Genomic DNA, 18812 nt, shown 5'->3' on the forward strand with positions numbered 1-18812 from the left:
GGTACTAGATAAAAAGTCAGGGGATCATCGAAATCATGGGAGCCCAGACTTTTTCCCTTGGAGGGCCAAACCTGATGGTCAGGGTACTGGACAGCCCTGATCTAAATTAATACAATTTAACCTTTGAGGACCATGACTGTGTAGAAAATGTATTGGCAATGCATCCGATTATTGTGATAGCGCCATCACGCAGTCTAGTAAAGTAAAATGACACCATAACTGTCAGTGGATCATCAAAGTCAATATGATTCATCTTCTGGGAACCACGAATGTCTGAATAAAAATGCATGGCAGCACATTCAATAGTTGAGATATTTTAGACTTTGGTCAATGTTGGACTGACCAAATGCTAGACTGACTGTCATCCCTAGATTCACACCACTAAATGTGTAAAAAGTACTTTGACATATTGTAAGAGCTACTTGACCAGCCCATGTCATGATGAACATTAGAAGGTGAAGAGTGTTTAACCCTACACTTTCCCCAATGACTCTCGCTACCACGCATGTTACATAAATACCTTTAATCCTTGGCAGACACAAATAAGCCCACAACTAGACAAAAATCACCTAGCTTCACAAGCTGCAATTACACTCAAGTGGAGGATGGACTGTTGTACCCTGGGGCTGAAGTGCCTCTATAATAAGAGCCAACTCAAGAACAATGTCCCACATATCAACCAGCAGGGCTCTCCAGCAGATAGAAAAAAGAAAGGAAGAGGTGATTCTTTTAAAAATACAATTGTTTAATCTGTTTTTGTTGAGAATGGTAAGAAAAATACAAAATAAAGCTTAGGAAGGGACAAACATACAATGAACACATACAATGCTCTTCAACCACTATGATACATGCTGATATAATCATACATTAGGACTAAAAATGATAAAAAAAAACTACAACGAGAAGCAACTTTCTATTCTATGAATTACACCGTTGATGGTGTTGTCATTCTCTTCCAGTTCTGCATTTACTGGATATGCTTGAACATCTAGAAGCGTTGCAGCAACCCGTTTCAACATGAATCTGTTTGCAGGTGATGACACACTACCAAACATGTTGACAGAGGCAACCAGAAACCAAAAAAAACTATTCCACGCCCGCTTCGTTTCATTTCTGGAGCAATCTCAAACTTACTGGAAAACTGTGCAGGATATCACCTTAACGGATACAGGCATACAGTACGTGTTCACAAAAGTTCCCCTGTCAGCCGTCCCAGATCTTCGTGAATTCTCCAGGAGTAACGAGTGGAGTCTTCACCTCCTGGCATCGGCCCTTAGACCTCACAGTCTCAGGTACGCCACCTATGGACGACAGCCAAACATTTAAAAAATGTTAAAATCTGTGTGTTGCTCTACTTGTGACACATGAAAATAAAATAAAAATAGAACAACTTTGCAGTTTATTTTGAAAACTCTGGTTTGTACTGTACAAAAAGGATTTTCGTTCCAAAAGCACAGATGTACTGGATCTCTATGGTCTGCTGATCAGCACAGAAACACATTATCTGCAATTACGGTCTTCAAACAACAAAAAAAACCACAGGTGGTAGAGATTTAATCAACTTCAAAAACACACATGCAGATAAACAAAGCATTGAAAACTAATCAGCTCTGCCATGCCCTCCCTCCCTCTCCCTCCATCTGCTATTCCTGGGTGTTTGCCTGCTGCAGACAATGGTTGCGCTCCACTGAGGGCTCTATATTGGGATGATGGATGAGGGCATTTGCCTCACTCAAGGCCCCGTCTTCTCCTTCCCCGTGCCAGTGTCTGCTCACCACTCGAGCGCATCAGTGGTAATTCACACAAATGATAACAAACGGCAGCTAGAGGTGAAGTCGGTAGACCTTGGACAAGAAGACAAAGTGTGATGAGGAACCAGAGCAACGGGAATCTAGATGGAGGAGAGAAGCTGGCTTGCGAATGGAGGGTTGCTAGGTTGAAGCTGGGAAAGAGGGTGTTGTGTGACGAGTTGAGCAAGGCACAACACCCACAACTCCTTCCTTGGAGCTGTACGGTGGCTAACATTAGAGCTGTGGCTGCACTGGGAAGTCCCAAAGTGTGAATGTATGAAACTGCAGTAGATAGATGCTGGACAGTGACGGTGAATTTTGGCATTGAAAACGAGACCAGGATCTAAAGGAAACATTGAAGTTGTATCGGCACTGAAAAAAGGTCAACAGATAAAGAAAAAAACAGGTACTAAAACTTATGTTATTCCATTATGATGTTTTTTCTCCACTGATGGTGGTTTTCACCAACATTTCTTTCACTGTTTTGGCTTGGAGAGCGGTGAGTGGGCAGGGAGAACATGATTTACATATAATCTGTATGCTAAAGGACAGAACCCGCTGTCCGCTCCGAAGCCTCAGGCATGACCATGCACCCACGGCAATGGCTTTCACAAGTTCAACCCGAACGCCCACGCCGCAATTATGTTAAGTCTCTTAAGTTTCTTTATGCCGATGTTTTTTTTCCACATAGAACCGGGCTGGGTTAAAGTGCTAACGCAAGCTAATACGTGAAAAGCTAGCTCACGTTAGGCTCTATGTGACAAATTAGTACAAATTAATTATTTTTAGGAATCAACCGTTTAGATTATAAGTTCTCAGGTAGTTTTGTATTAAAGTGTGACAGCAGGTCTTCCCAGAACACTTGATGGTAATATGCTTAAGGGTGTTACACTTTGATGTCACTGAAAGAGCTTAAGCACGGCACAATTTAAAACATCACTGCAAAGCTTAGAGAGTAATACTTCCAGACGCAACAATAGATAACCTTTGGTTTTATTTCCCATCTCTAGACAGCAGCTATTTAGTTTTTACAGAACAACGGTTCATGTCTGGGTATTAGAAGGTTGAGACAAGGACATGAGGAGAAAAGACATCAGGAAGTCATTCGAGCAAACACAGTCTTTGATGCTCCGTGCCAGGGACTTTTGGCATAAAACTTAAAACTTGGCAAGCAGCATGAAGAATGTTTCTTCACACGAGAAGAGACAGAAAGAGGTGAGGAAAAGCAGAATGTGACAGAAGAATGTTGCAGCTGCTGCTACTACACTAAATGGGAAAGTCCTGCAGTTCAAGCAGATACCAGAGATGGACGAGGATATATTCACTGACATACATAATGGTGCATTTCTATTATCTTCACCTCCTGACCTGAAAGGCTGAACCCTGAAACAGTAACAATTTTATTTGAATATGTTCATATCGCGGAGGAAAATAACAATCATGAATTACCAATTGGTATGTAATGCTGATCTTTAGTAACTTCATCACAATAACGAATAAGCTACCAACTACAATAGGCTGACTGCATAAAACACACCTCCCCCTCGTCAGTTATACAGCCATAGCACCTTTAAGCCATGTTTTGGCAGTGTATGAAAACAATTAAGTGAGGTAGCATAGAAGTCGGAAGTTAGCTAACAGTAATGCATGACTAGTTGAAAACGCTAGCTTAAAGTAATGTAGGGATAGTTTAAAAGTTAGCTTAAAGTAATACATAAATAGTTTAAAAAGTAAGCTTAACGTAATGGATGAACATTTGAAAAAGTTAGCTTAAAGTAATGCGTGAATAGCTGAAAAAGTTAGCTTAAAGTAATGCATGAATAGCTGAAAAAGTTAGCTTACCGTTAGCATGAATAGTTGAAAAAGTTAGCTTAACGTTAGCGTGAATAGTTGAAAAAGTTAGCTTAACGTTAGCGTGAATAGCTGAAAAAGTTAGCTTAAAGTAATGCGTGAATAGCTGAAAAAGTTAGCTTACCGTTAGCATGAATAGTTGAAAAAGTTAGCTTAACGTTAGCATGAATAGTTGAAAAAGTTAGCTTAAAGTAATGCATGAAAAAGTTAGTCAAATTAATGCAGGAATAGTTGAAATAGTTCAAGTTGAACAGTTGAAATAGTTTGCTACAAGTAGATTCAGATTGTGTCACTCCAAGTCGTAGCAGCAGCAATGCACACATATCTAAAGATACTGACAATTTAGTTGTATGAAAAAAAAATACTGTAATGACGTCCACTTTAACGTCAAAAGAAATAAACACATTTGGAATAAGATGGGTGGTGACTTCAAATAAGGATGTGGGCGTATGCCAGACAAAAAAGGCTGGTCACTACTGCTTTGGACATTAATACGCATCTTGCATATACGTCACAAGAACCTCAGGCTCAGGCCATCACATGCACAACCAATGCAGTAATAATACACTAAATATAACTCAAACAAACATCATGCATCACTTCCATCATACTAGAGATAAACAACACAGAATTATTAGCCTCAGTTATATTGTCAAGAGGAGATATTCTGCTGTAAACACCGACTAAGAACAGCGTCACAGAACCACTCCACTGTTTATTAATTTCCCTTCTCATCCATTGGTCCACGTGCAATGAATCGAGACGTGTGCATCTTGGGGGGGGGGGGGGGGGGGGGGGTAATTTATTTAGACAAAGTGCAGCCGCTCCTGGTGGGAAGCCGTGTGGCCTGCAGAAGGACTGAGGCGATGTATGATCGATACGTCCCCTCAGCTCTTCACTGTGAAGCGTTGGAGCCGTCTCCGTCTAACCTACATGCCGTCTCTGTGCGAGTGAGGAGGAGATTAATGAGGTGCGGGGAGGAGGGAGGTGTTGTCTGTTCCCGAGCTAAAGAGTGACACCCGGAGCTTGAGCCACTTTACACCCCATTACTCTGGCAGGCCCAGGGAACGGAGGGCGGGGAACATGGCGGCCCAGACAACAGTAGACATTCCACATGCAGAATAATAACAGGCTGGGTTATGGTGCAGGCTTTGATCTATTAGCAGGGCTGAAATTATCCAGCACACACACACACACACACACACACACACACACACACACACACACACACACACACACACACACACACCTGCAAACTTTGTGTTATAGATGGGTTGGGCTGTTGGCGTTACATTGTGCTGATAAAAACTGTATCAGTCGCTGAGATCCACCTATAACTTTAACTTAAGTCTTTATAAATATACATTATCACAGAATGTGAGGTTGTCTCTGCGACCAGTCGGGGTTATGTATTCAGTATATATATACTGTATATTGCAGCTGTTAAAGTTGCACTAGCCTTTTTTATTGCCTGTTTCATGGCAGACATTCTGGCATCATAGCAGGAAAAGCACAGGTGTAATTAATAACCATAACGACTGCATGCCATTCAGGTGAGCCAGTTCCAGGGTGCCAGCAGACTCCGTCTTCACAGCAGACATTTTGACTTGTTTGACTCATAACATTAACGGTGGCTCTGTTCTATTAAAGTGTCCCAGTAAGACATGACAGTGTGGCAGTGAGCTAGCATGCACAATACCAGGAGCCTGACACTGAAGCAGCTAAATGGAATTCAGCAGTCATTCATTAATCAGAACTGTATACACATTGTGCTGGATAGGCATCTCCTTGGCTTGCAGAATTCGAACTCACAGCAGACATTTTGACTCATCATGGTATGACGCTAACGATGACTCAGTACCTTCAAGTGCACCAGTGAGCCCTGGAACTGCCTCATCTAAATGGAATACTGTTGCTATTAATTACACCAGCGCTTATACAGCCGTGACCTATCAAAATGCCATGAAGAAAAGTCCATTAGTACAGAGAGTTTAGTGATCTCACAAAGCATATAGCTACACCTGAACCTGAGGAGGTCTTCATTTTCTCTTCAAAGTAAGTGACTTAGAATTGTAAGGATCTATCCCTCTAGAGATATTGTTAGCACCATTACAGCGAGGAAGTGGGTGGGCAAAATGTACAGTAGGAAAACCATAGCTCACAACAGCCAGCCTCTCGGCTCCTCTTTTTTCCCCCCCACTCATCTGAACTCTCCAGTTTTTACTTTCCACACAGCGTCTTAAATGGGGACTCTCAGACGCTCCACGACCATCTCCGGTAACTCTAGACGGGCCTATGATCACATTACCGTCCCGTCCTCACTCGCCTATAGAGCAAGCTTCTACTATCAGGAAGTGTTCAAGTGTGTCCATTCATCACACTCTACTTTACTGCTCTAACCGCTTCCGCCACCAGACAGATACTGTGTCTTGTGTCTGGGTCGCTCTATCTGTAGCCTTCTCCATTTCAGCAAAGCTTAATTTTTCCCCCCCGCCCACCTCTGTCATGTCGTTACCTCAGAAAACAACAATACTATTCATCATTGTACCACAATGTGCGAGACGAGTCGCAGTTTGTCATCCTCTGGGCTTGCGGCGTGAGAGCAAAACCACAGTAAGTATTGAGAGGAGCCTACAGGGGGTGAAATAATTAGAGTGACATTGTGGTGTAAGTGAGCCCTCTTTTCCTATATCCACTTCTTTTAAGGTGACATACGGCTGAATTTCAGTTTCCATATTGTGGCATTCCAACAAGACAGATCACAGCACGATAGTGACATCCTAGCATTGTCTCTCTGAGCTTGTGTTACATCAGATGAGTTCAGAAAGTCTGCTTCTCATTCATCGTTGTTAGAGTAAACCAGAAACCTTTGATTATGTATACCAGCGGACTTGAAGACTGAGGCTTAAGCCGTCACAGGCAAAAAAATAAAATAGAAATAAGTCGGCACCCTCACTAGGTGATGATCCATAAAGAAGATATGCAAATAAAGGATTAGCACTGTTCTTGGAGCACGCAGCTAGTTGTTCTCGTATCAACATTTTAAGTGTGATGTAGTGGAGGTGTCCGTCAAAATTAAGACCACCAGTCCCTTTAATGTTTCGTCTTCACACAGGACGATTGTGTTATTAATATGTTATTAATGTGAAGTCTTTACACAAACAAAATATACTTTCGTGGCCAGGAGGTATTGCTTCTTCAATGCGTTGCTCCACTTGAGGGCTTGCAGTCTAATCTGAACACCTCCTGTCTGGGCTCACAACAACAGCAGCGTCACATGACCTCCAACCACAGACGTCCTTTATTAAAAGGTCTGATGCAGCAGATGCCATATATTATCCCAGCTCTCGTACTTTTTAGCAGATGGAAAGCTCGTTGAAGTGGTGGGAGTCAGTTGCTGAACTTGCTGGAGCAGGAAGTGGAGGATAATGGTGCTAATTACCCATCACCGTGTTTAAAAAGGGGCTGGGAGAATGGAGATGTCAGCAAAGTGAACACACCTCTCATTTTCCAGTCAAAGGAAAACTCGGCAACTCGAGCTAAATATACACTTTTCTTTTGTTGCACAATTACAGGTATAGAGAAGCTGGAAACGGGCTGACAAAAGTAAAACTTTACATTTGACCCACATAAACCCTGGAGCGACGCCGCTAACGGAAAAGCTCTGAATCATGAAATGAATTAAGGCGGGATAAAAGCACAAGTCAAGCCCTGCTGAATAATGGATACACAGGGTGCTGTAAGTAAGTAAGTGATCGCTGTCAGCTAAAAGAGCCCCTGCTGCTTTAACACAGAAGATACAGATACATCAAAACACGCTCAGCATCCCTCTGCTTATATAACCCAGAATCAAGGTACGTTTTTTATTTTTAATTTTTACAAAAGGTCATGTGGCTACGCTACCAACATGCCTTCGTCGTCATCTCTCGCCCATTCTAGCACATAATACCCGTCTCACCTCATAGGACCTCATGCAACGCATCGAGGCAGGCAGTGTGGAGTTGCTGTCGTCGATCACTTGCAGCAGCTCCTCACACACGCTCAGCGGCAGCTCCACCGGTTGTCCTATGGCGTTGGCCTCCCAGCTCGTTACGAGGCTGAAAACACACACAGAGGGGAGGAGTGATTTATAGTGGCCGCCACAGCATTATACAACCGAGACAATGCCAGGAATAGCTGCTGTAAATTCCACGTGGAAGCGCTCCCCCTGATGCGTTGATGAAGCAGTTTTTAACTGTAAACTGAACTAGATAACTGGGGATACATAAAAGTGGATTGATGGTGTGTGTGCGCGTGTGTGTGTGTGGGGCGTCGACACTTGTGTGTGTGCGAGATGAGAAGAGGAGAGGAGGAAGAGTGATCGAGAGAAGAGAGATTGATGCTCTGTCGGTTTGTGGTGCTGATTCAGTTTGTTTGGGTGACATTTAGCCATCTGTGCAGTTCCTGAGGAAGAAACGTGTTCTCAAGTTGGAGCAGGTCTATTTAAGGCATCACGCTGGGGAAACACTACTGCTATAGCTATGTTTACATGCATGGGAAAATGGGCTTAATAGGGTTTGTTCACACAGCGAATCTAATTCATTCTCTGTGCATGGAAATGTAGTTAATGTTATCTACAGTAAGGTTTGATTGTTCAGAATGAATCCCACAGAAAAGGAGTCGCCCGTACAACTCAATTTCCGTATCCATGAGACCTCATTCAAATTGCACCCGGCTGTGGTGGTGCCTGCGACTTTCACTCCACTCATAATCAAGTCACCGCCATTAGTGACAAGCGTAATCCACTTAGGCACTGGCTCACCGCTTCTCCAGCCAATTATTGGCAGTTTCAACAACACACACGGCAACCTCTGGCCGCGGCCGACCGGAACCGACTGTATCCCCGAATAAGAGGGCGGTCATCCGGGGAATTCGGCTCCCCGGGCATAACATTTAATTAAAAAATGTCAGAGATGAGTGATGGAGGATGAATGCTGAATTATGTAGGGGGGGGAATGGAAGTGTGAGCAACACCCGCGTAGACTTCAGAGAAATGTAAAAATAAAGCAGTCGCTCAAATGTGAAGCACCGTAAAGCTCAGACTGTAAAGAGGTGCTAGGTTCTATATTCAGAACATGTCTATGATTGTCTCCACACAGCTCTCAACATGGCGACGGACGAGCGGTCGGCTAGCAGCTAACGGTGCTAAAAGCACGTATACAGTGCAGACAAGGCAACAGCTACAGACGAAGAGAGTAGAAAATAATTCACTCAATAAGTGGAAAGTTGTTAATTCTTCTGACGCCTTTACAAAAGCAGCAGCGCTCCCGTCACCAGGATGACAGAGAGCACGCTCCTCTGGTGGAACGGTTTCCTGTGCAGCAACCGGCTCCTACGGCTCGTCGTGTCGTTTGAAATGCACTCTTACTGCTTCGGCTGTGGAGACAAGCCCTTTCTCCTTTCATGCGAGTTTTACCACTAATTACCCTTTCTCCGTCAGTCAGCCAGTGGGCTTGTCAAAAACGGTCGGAACAACAAAACGTCTCTGTTCTGCCTTCACGCCACGCGGCTGCAGGGTAGAGGAGGAGAAGGAAGAAGGGAAAACTCAGAGTGCTGATTCAGTTGAAAATAATGAGGGTGGAAGGCTCTTCCAGTGGAGGGGGGGGGGGGGGGGGTGCTGCTGTACTGAACATGGAGAACCACATGCAGCACATCCACCTACACCTCTCTAATGCATCACAGCAAGGCACACAGAGCCTCTCTGCCGTCAAAACAACATCACCCCCCCCGTGTGTGTGCAACAAACACGAGCGGGGCTTATGCAACTGACAATGTGGAGACGATAAACACCTTTGATGGCAATCTTATTGGCGAAAAAAGAAACAGCAGACAATTATGTCTGAGCGGGGACCCTTTGCGCAAAGTGTTCTGAGGCCGAAGAAATCCGCTCGTCTACACGGTATTTCTTTCATCCCTCGCAGTGAGCCCGAGACAGGTGGTGATTGAGAGGGTGCGCTGGAAAGATGAAAGGATGAGATATTAAGAAGGGGGGGGGGGGGGGACAGAGATTGAAAAGGGGAGGCGGGGAGGGCGGAGGAATGCGGTGAGAGTGCATCGCTTACTCTCTCTGCTGGGCGCCCGTGTCGGAGCAGGAGGCGTAGAGGAGCTTCAGGGCTCTGGCGGCTCCGGGAGACGGACCGTGAAGAGCCGGGGAGTCGGGGGAGTCGAGGGAGTCGAGGGACTGCTCGTCCCCGACACGCGACTCCGGGATCGACGCCGTGATGGAGTCGCTGTTCAGCAGCCAGACCTGCAGGAGGATACAGGCCGGATGTCACATGACACGAGGGAACCGCACGCCACCACATGGACTGAGCTTATAAACGATGCCCTTATATCCCGTGATGGCATCCAGGGTCTGACACACGGCCTTTTGATGATAACTGCTAGCCACCATTTAATTAAAACAACTGTGTTTGACTCTCCAAAAGTAGATGTTGCCTTTAAACTAATGTTTACCTTTCTAACTTCTCTGCTCCTGCACTGGGAGGCTTAACCAGCACACACACACGGTTTCTCAGCGCTCAGAGATCAGTAGTGTGAATGTCACCAGTGTCTCTGAGCTGCTCACACACAGTGAGACCAGAGTAGAAATGCTGCCTTCAGTTTGTGTTGGAATTATCAAAAGTACAGCATGAGCACACGTCGTGCACCTCTGATATGATGCAGGTTACTTTTTTATTTGATATTCATTACAGAATTCAGAAGTCAGTCCACACAAGATGAATTATATATCTATATATATCGTTTTTTATATTTTATGTCCTGCAGTTTTAAGTCCTACAAGGACCCTATTTGTGGAAAACGAAGGACATTTTATGCAAACGGTGAGCAAACAAATATCCTCTGCCAGCTTCGGTTCAAATAACATTATTATTGGAGCGCAAACACGGCAGCACACACTTTTACTCTCAAACTTCCTGTGAATGACGTGCAGCGGTGTGTCAGTGTTGTTCTGCACGGAGCCACTTGTCGCTGATTTCAAACGGAGCCGAAAGCCCGGCAGTGAGCTCAACAAATCACTTTCAATCAGCTTTTCATATCGCTGGAAGAACCTGACACTTCAACCTGTCCCATTAATCAACAACGTGAGGGGTCTATTTTTACTCGGCGTGCTTCTCTGATTACGCCAGCTTGTTCTTACCAATAAGAAGGCTTTTCCATCGGGGGTTTGGATGGAGAAGTGGAAGGTGCTCAGCGAGGTGGACAGCCCCAACAGCCTGGCTGCTACGGTCTGCTCCAGGAAGAGCGATCTGTCCCAAAAGAGAGACAAAGTTTATGACTTTATACATTTAGTCTTTATAGAGCATATTCATGCACTCGCAGTAAAACAGAATGGCGGTAGTGATTGATTTGTTTTTCTTACTCACTAAACGTCTTCAAGATACATTTATGGAAAAATATGTCACGTTTTATGGTGCAGTACTTATTAGGAAAATAGTGCTGCAAGTCAAATATTGCAGCCAATCATTAAGTTTAAATACGGAAACTTAAAAAAAGGCAAATAGGTTCTCAAAAGACGGTGAAAAAAACACTGTGGGATTATTAAAAAACGTTTCACTCTGAAGCCTGAATTGGAAAAGCCTGAACACAGCGCTGATACGCGACGGCCACGTTTTCATCTATTTCCCCCACAAAAGAACGGGCTTCAGCCGCCTAATTGTCACCACTGGCGGTTTGGATAAAAACCTGCCTGTTAAGTGAAGCTTCTGGCATTCGGTCTCCCACAGCGGGCTCCACCACCACCTGTGTGATGTACAGTTTCAGTGTCTCTGAAAGGCACAAAAGAAGAAAAAAACAACTCGTAAGCACAAAAAAAAAAAAAAAAAGACAAGAGGATTATGATTCTAACCCACGGAGCGATGTGTACCTGGTGCCACAGCTTCTCCCAGCACCGATGAACAGCTCTTGCAGGAGATGAGCACCAGTCGTCGACAGGATTTCTGTACGAAACACAGGTACAAAAATAAATAAACTTTAAACATCAATCACGATACACACACATCTTTACCCAGGACAGGAGGTAGAAGAGAGAGAGAGAGATACGGCATGCAGGGTGTCATTTGTTCTCCTGCGCTTCCTATCTGCCTCCCTTTCTATTTTTCTCCCTCTCAGTCATGCAAAGAGCGCCATCGCAGAGTGACTAATAAAAGAGTAGAGAGATCAATCCTCGTCTGCAGAGTGCTGCAGTTTGACTTCACTGATGCAGCCGTCTGAGGAGTGTGTGTGTGTGTGTGTGTGTGTGTGGCACACTGTGCCAACCACAGGGATAATTCTTTCATCCAGACTTTATTTGTGGAAAACAGACATCTCTCAAGAGTCCTTGCTTCTCCAGGAACTCTGGATGTTTGTCATAGCGGTTAAAAAAGGAGCAGTCTGCTTGTTTTCCTGTGCTCAGCCCCTCACCTTTGAGTCGTGAGCGTCCTCCGAGCCAACCAGGCTCACCTCCTCGGTGAGAGTCTCAGCACAGCCGCCATCTTTGGCTAGCAGGAGGAAGGTGTCCCCCAGCAGGCAGTCCTCCGCTCGGGGCAAAAGCTTCTTGTTAAACGGGTCGGGGTGGCAACACCAGTCGTCCACGATGGCGTTCCAGTTGCCATTAGGCAGAGGAAGGACTCGCTTAAACTTTCTGAAGAAGAGAAACAACAACAAAAAAGAAAATTGTGGGTCTTTTGTCTTTTTGTCCACAACCACATCGCTTCACTTTGAACCTCATCACTCCGTGGAGGTAACATTAGCATTCCTCTGAAGTCAAGTTTCTGGCCCCATGATGAGTTTAAGTAGAAATATTTACTCTCTGTGTTAGTCTCCACCAACTTGTGAGGGAAACATCCGGCTCCTTAGCTGCTAAATGCTCCACTGTGTTCACCGGCTAGTTTGGTGCTGAGCAGGTAATGTGCAGATGTTTTCTTAGCCTTTTTTTTTTTTTTAAACGGAAAACAGCTGCATTCCGCGGCTGAAACAAGGTCGATGAGAGAACATTTTGGGCTCAGAACCCAAAACAATGAGCAGAAAGACATTTAAAAGCCATTTTCCACTACGTAGAGTCATATGGACCCGTTGTTAATATAAAAACACTGATTAGAGCAGCATTATCAGCCATATCATGGGACGTATTGATACAAAGCATAATGAGGCATAATGTTTACTTTTAAGCTCGGAGCACTTCTCCGGACATTATTGCTTCCCACAGCTCTTGCTGAAAGCAAAAAATAAATAAAAAAAGTTTTGAGGAACTTTTATTGGGTTATTGCTGAGAAACATCGCCAGAGGCCAAGGGTCTCTTTAATGCTGCTATTGCAATTTTCAGCGTGTCACATCGCTGACCGGAGAAAAAGCTACAAGCAGAGGGTTATAAGAACACCACCACGGTCCGCCTGAACCACCTCAAGGTGAGAAAACACAATTGTCTTTTAATGGGTAGCGCGGACTCCGTTACTCTAAACCGGTCAGGTCGACGGCCGTGGACTCGGCTCCGGCTCCATCCATCAACTTTGCTTTCCCAGACTATATCACTTCAACCGCCGGGTCGCACCGTCAATAAGCGCTTCCTGCGGAGGAGGGTGTAAACAAAAAACCTGTCGCCGTCCGTCCGTCCGCCCCTCACCTGTCCTCCAGCAGCCTGGTCATGCAGCCCTGGCAGTGGAAGCAATAAGTCTCTTTGGCCCGGAGCGTCTCCACCGCGCTGTCAGGAGCCTCTGTGGAGCGCCGGAGGCAAAAAACAAATAGATGAGCCGTGTTTGATGAAAGGCTGGTAACCTTGTGCTACAAAGCACAGAGTCGACAGAATACTGGGTGGCGAAGGTGGCTTGGACATTGATTTGTCTCGGACTGTCCTTCGCTGTAACTCCTTCATGTGCCGAGAGTGACATGAAAAATGCCAAAAGATGAGAGTTTGTGGATATTATGCAATTACTCTGAGGTACAGAAATGCTGATGATCATATTGATGATATGAGATTAAAACTTAAAGGGAGTGTTCTCGTGACTCTGATGATCAGTTGCTAGTGGGCCACCGGGGATCCTGAGAGCAAAAATGTACACCTTCACAGTCTCAGACGACCAAGTGACTCAATCCAATTAATTCTGACTATACAGCGAGCTCTAAATAGTTGCCGAAAGACTTTGTTCTCGCCTTGGCACGGAGGAGTCTAGTACAGCATGGGGGGGGCGGCACGTGTCTGGATGCGTTTCCAAAGCCGTCACGGGACATTACCTCCGTCTGGGCTTGGCGTGACTCCGATGCGCAGTCTGAAATGCAGCTCCTCTCCACGGGACTCTCCCGCGGGCGTCGGCGTGCAGGATCCCTGCTCGAAGGTGACTCCTGCCGGCAAAGTCAGGCTCAGCTGGCCTCTGGGAGTCTGGATGTGGAGAGAGGACTCTCCACCTGTCACCACCACATCGGCAGGACTCGTGGCCACGTCTTTCCTGGAGGGCAGACGTGGGATTACAAGGAACATATAAGAAACAGAAGAAGACGTCGTTTGTTTTTCTTAAGAAGGGAGAGGCCCGTTGTATGACTGACCCTGTGGCTTCTTGAACTCTCGGATTACATTTCTTTGTTTTCCATCACATGGATTTTCTGAAATCTTATGTGTGTGCAAAGAAAAAAGAAATATATATATAATTGCCTATACATTTTGTCTCAAACATTTGAGATTCAGCATTTTAACGTGTGAGCGTTACAGGTGACGGTGGTCCGACTTTGTCATCTTCAGACGGAGCCCGGCTCGCTGTTGTATGGAACAGACCGACATGAGAGTGGTATCGGTCTTCTAATCCAACTGTGGGAAAGGAAATCTAAAAATCTAGCTATTCTTTCCAGACTTCGGGAAACATTCGTTTCAACTGAGGAGGCTGGATCATTTGGCAGTCTCTGTTCTTGATACTTAATGCATCATAAGTGAACAACGAGCCAATGTCCACCAAAACCTGGCAGCATCACATCATACACATATGGATTCAGGCTGGGGATCCGTAATTAGTCAAGGTCTCAATACAGTGATTAATGAGTCAGCCTTTAGTGCGGAACATAATAGTAACAAAATAGTTGGCAAAGCCCAAAAAACCCAACTTTTTACGGAAAGGCTGAGGAAGGTAGCGAGGAGTCTGAGCTCCAGGAGGCGCTGTAGAGCTCCTCTGGCATCTAGAAATGGAGTTAAGGAAGTCCTTCATCCAACGTCCCATCAATACTCTTAACTCAACACACTGACTGGGAAGATTATAGCAACAGTCATAGACTTGAATTGTTTGTTTTGCTTATTTATTTTGTTGTTTCTTGTGTTTGGTGAGCCAAGGACATATTTCCACCCTGGTGAACAATAAATATATGTTAATATTTAGTCTATGGTGCAGAACAAAATCTGTTTGTTTTTTCTCTGGGTGGAGATATAATATGAACAGAACAGTCCAAGGTTCTCTGCAAATCTCATTACCGCCCTCTAGTGGCGGTAAAGGTTTACTACAGCCACATTCAGCACGCACACAGGAGCCCGTTACCCGAGAGAAATCTCTTTGCTTCAATATCATTTAAATGTATAGTTAATCAAATAGGTGGGGGAAAAATCTGTGGTCTAATCACTCATCTATTTAAATCTGCTTTTAACCTGTAAAGTCAGTAATGTATGTTTTCTTTCCGTGTTGTTCCCTACTGTTATTATGTCATCGATTTTGTTATTGTTTTTTTACCATGCAAGTGTCTTTGAGTGCCTTTTAAAGCGCTATATAAATAAAATGTATTATTATCATTATTAGAGTAAAAGGTACTTTCCACCATTGATAAATACTAACTGCGGTCAAGTCAGCAGACACTCAGATCTCCGTGGTCAACTCAGCAGACACTTAAATTGTAGTGCACCTATACGCTGAAACTTACGGTAAACGCAACCAAACGGCACAGGACGGGAGCGAGCGAAGGATTTTGCAAAGTTAGCGGAAAGATTAACGTAAAAACTTCCGGTTTTCTACAGACGAACATCCGGTTTTCAAAATAAGATGCCAACAAAGTATACATATTGCATAATTAAATGAGATTAAATTAATTATATTCCAATAAGTATAAAAAATGATACCATCATCTCGTGAGTTAAAGGGAAAATACACCTAAATTGTGCGTAAAGTGTATTTATTCTTTGATTTGAGGGTTGCTGGAAATTAATAATACCTGACTGACAGTCAATTAAGATGTTTTACGAAGCAAAAACTCTGAACTGAATTTATATCTTCAAATGGCAAATTTCTGAAGTTTTTAAGGTGCTATGAAAATGTTTTTCTCAATAATTCCCCACAATGACTAATGCATATACAGTGTGTTCAGGACAAAAAAAGTCTAATATCACAATATTTGAGCTGCTACAAAAATATTTTTCTCAATAATTCCATACAATGACTGATGTATATGTAATCAAGGCATCGTTGACTCCACTCATAGAGAAAATAAGACATTTTGACTGTACCAATTAAGAGATATTTCAAAGTAAAAGTCATACATTTGAATCGAGAAAATATCTAATAAATGGATATTTGAAGTGTAATAAAAAGTATTTTCTCAATAAGTCCAGACAATGACTGATATACTTGTGTTGAGGACATCGTTGACTCCACCCATACTGAATATTAGACATTTTTACTGTACCAATTAGGAGATATTTCAAATTAAAACTCATACATTTGAATTGAGAAAATATCTAATAAATGGATATTTGAAGTGTAATAAAAACAGTTTTCTCAATAAGTCCAGACAATGACTGACATGTATGTGTTGAGGACATCGTTGACTCCACCCACACTGAAAATTAGACATTTTTACTGTACCAATTATGAGATATTTGAAATTAAAACTCATACATTTGAATTGAGAAAATATCACAAAATAAAGTGGATTGTGTGCCTCTCCACTCTGCCTCCAGACTCTGGACCTTGATTTCCAAATTAAATGCAAAATTGACTTTCATCTGAAAAGAGGACTTTGGACCACTGAGCAACAGTCCAGTCCTTTTTCTCCTTAGTCCAGGTAACTTAGCTCAGGCAACTTAGCCCAGGTAAGACACTTCTTACGTCTCTGGTTCAGGAGTAGCTTGACACAAGGAATGCGACAGTTGTAGCCCATGTCCTGGATACGTCTGTGTGTGGTGGCTCTTGAAGCACTGACTCCAGCCGCAGTTCACTCCTTGTGATTCTCAACCAAATTCTTGAATGACCTAAACCCCAGAGAGAATCTATGGGGTATTGTCAAGAGGAAGATGAGAGACATCAGACCCAACAATGCAGATGAGCTCAAGGCCCCTATCAAAGCAACCTGGGCTTCCATAACACCTCAGCAGGGCCACAGTCTCATCGCCTCCGTGCCATGCCACATTGATGCAGTAATTCATGCAAAAGGTGCCCCGACCAAGTATTGAGTGCATACTTTATACTGTACATAGACATACTTTTCAGTAGGCCAACATTTCTGTATTAAAAAACCTTTTTTAAATTGGTCTTATGTAATATTCAAATTTTCTGAGATACAGAATTTGGGTTTTTTATTAGCTGTAAGCCATAATCATCAACATTAAAAGAAATAAACACTCGAAATATATCACCTTGTGTGTAATGAATCTATATCATATACGAGTTTTACTTTTTGAATTGAATTTCTGAAATAAATTAACTTTTCGATGATATTCTAATTCATTGAGATGCACCTGTATACATTAATCATTGTTTGGAATTATTGAGGAAACACTTCAAATATTCAGTTATTGGATATTTCTTGGAACAAATGTAGGACATTTACTTTAAAAAATCTCTTAATTACCACAGTAAAAATGTTTAATTTTCTGTATATGTGTAGTCAGAGATTTCCTCAACTTATATGCATCAGTCATTGTTTGGAATTATTGAGAAAACTGTTTATATTACACTTCAAATATCCATTTATTAGATATTTTCTCGATTCAAATGTATGACTTTTACTTTGAAATATCTCTTAATTGGTACAGTAAAAATGTCTAATTTTCAGTGTGGGTGGAGTCAACGATGTCCCCAACACATACATGTCAGTCATTGTCTGGAATTATTGAGAAAAACATTTTTATAGCACCGTAAACATTTAAAAACATGTGCCATTTGAAGATACAAATTCAGTTCAGAGTTTTTGCTTCGTAAAATATCTTAACTTCCAGCAACCCTCAAATCAAAGAATAAAGACACTTTACGCACAATTTAGGTGTATTTTCCCTTTAACTCAGGAGATGCAGGTAGCATGTTTTGTACTTAATGTGAATATAATTCATTTAATCTCATTTCATTATGCAATATGTATACTTTGTTGGCATCTTATTCTGAAAACCGGATGTTCGTCTGTAGAAAACCGGAAGTGGTCTCATGTTAATCTTTCCGCTAACTTTGCAAAGTTCTTCGCTCGCTCCCGATCTGTGCCGTTTGGTTGCGTTTACCGTAAGTTTCAGCGTATAGGTGCACTACAATTTAAGTGTCTGCTGACTTGACCGCAGTTAAATACTACATGTATCATAAAAAGCCAAAACGTCTTGTCATATTGTAATATGCTACTTATTAATGTGTGATACAATAAGCAGACACCAAAGTCAAACCCATATTTCTATATTATACAAAAAGACTAAAAAACACAACCCTTGACTACAAGAGGAGGCTTGATGCTAACTGCAGCAGATTGTGCAACAAAAATTGTGCTAAATTAGCTAATGCTCTTAGCTAGCATGACGTTAGCTTTCCAACAGATGGAATAATGTGAACTAACGTGTTAGTGTTTAGCTCGCTAGCTTTCTATCAAACATAACTAACTTACCCGACAATAAGCAGTCCGCTCTGCAGTCTCTTCCTCAGCTCTAAGAAGACTCCGACTCCATGTGTTTTGCCTGGCATCTCCAAGTCTGCCATTTACGCAATGCAATATGCAGAAATTATTTGAAAAATCATACACCAATCGAAACTCAGTGTGGCTGTGAGACTCTGCAACATAGCATCCAAAATAAGGAAAATATAAAGGTAACGTTAACGTTACATCTATCTGCTTCAGCTAGCTCGTGGAATCCAGAGGCGGGTAACGTTACTTGTCTGCAGCATGCTGCAGACGTCAAGTACACTATTGTAAAAGAGGAGAATCCGGTCAGACATT

The 18812-nt window shown here is 43.1% G+C and overlaps 1 protein-coding gene across 1 annotated transcript; it reads right to left on the minus strand.

Moving 5' to 3' along the window:
* Positions 1–724: 724 nt before the first annotated feature.
* On the minus strand, positions 725–18775 carry ube3d (ubiquitin protein ligase E3D). The gene is made up of 10 exons (XM_076096585.1): positions 18483–18775; positions 13890–14101; positions 13282–13372; positions 12084–12303; positions 11548–11620; positions 11371–11449; positions 10822–10930; positions 9743–9927; positions 7600–7738; positions 725–1301 (listed from the first exon to the last, which is right to left on the minus strand). Exons 1-10 carry the CDS (start codon positions 18572–18574, stop codon positions 1281–1283), a joined length of 1221 nt encoding a protein of 406 aa, XP_075952700.1. The 5' UTR covers positions 18575–18775; the 3' UTR covers positions 725–1280.
* Positions 18776–18812: the final 37 nt, after the last annotated feature.

This window comes from Anarhichas minor, unplaced genomic scaffold (assembly GCF_050575085.1).
Source record: "Anarhichas minor isolate MPS153535 unplaced genomic scaffold, ASM5057508v1 ptg000022l, whole genome shotgun sequence".
In the NCBI taxonomy this organism is placed as follows: domain Eukaryota; kingdom Metazoa; phylum Chordata; class Actinopteri; order Perciformes; family Anarhichadidae; genus Anarhichas; species Anarhichas minor.

Coding starts and splice junctions, on each gene's coding strand:
- ube3d (XM_076096585.1), bottom strand. CDS start 18,574: ATGGCAGACTTGGAGATGCCAGGCAAAACACATGGAGTCGGAGTCTTC. Junction 11,450..11,547: donor GGGAGAAGCTGTGGCACCAG/GTACACATCGCT, acceptor TGTGCCTTTCAG/AGACACTGAAACTGTACATC. Junction 9,928..10,821: donor ATGGAAAAGCCTTCTTATTG/GTAAGAACAAGC, acceptor ATCCTCCTGCAG/GTCTGGCTGCTGAACAGCGA.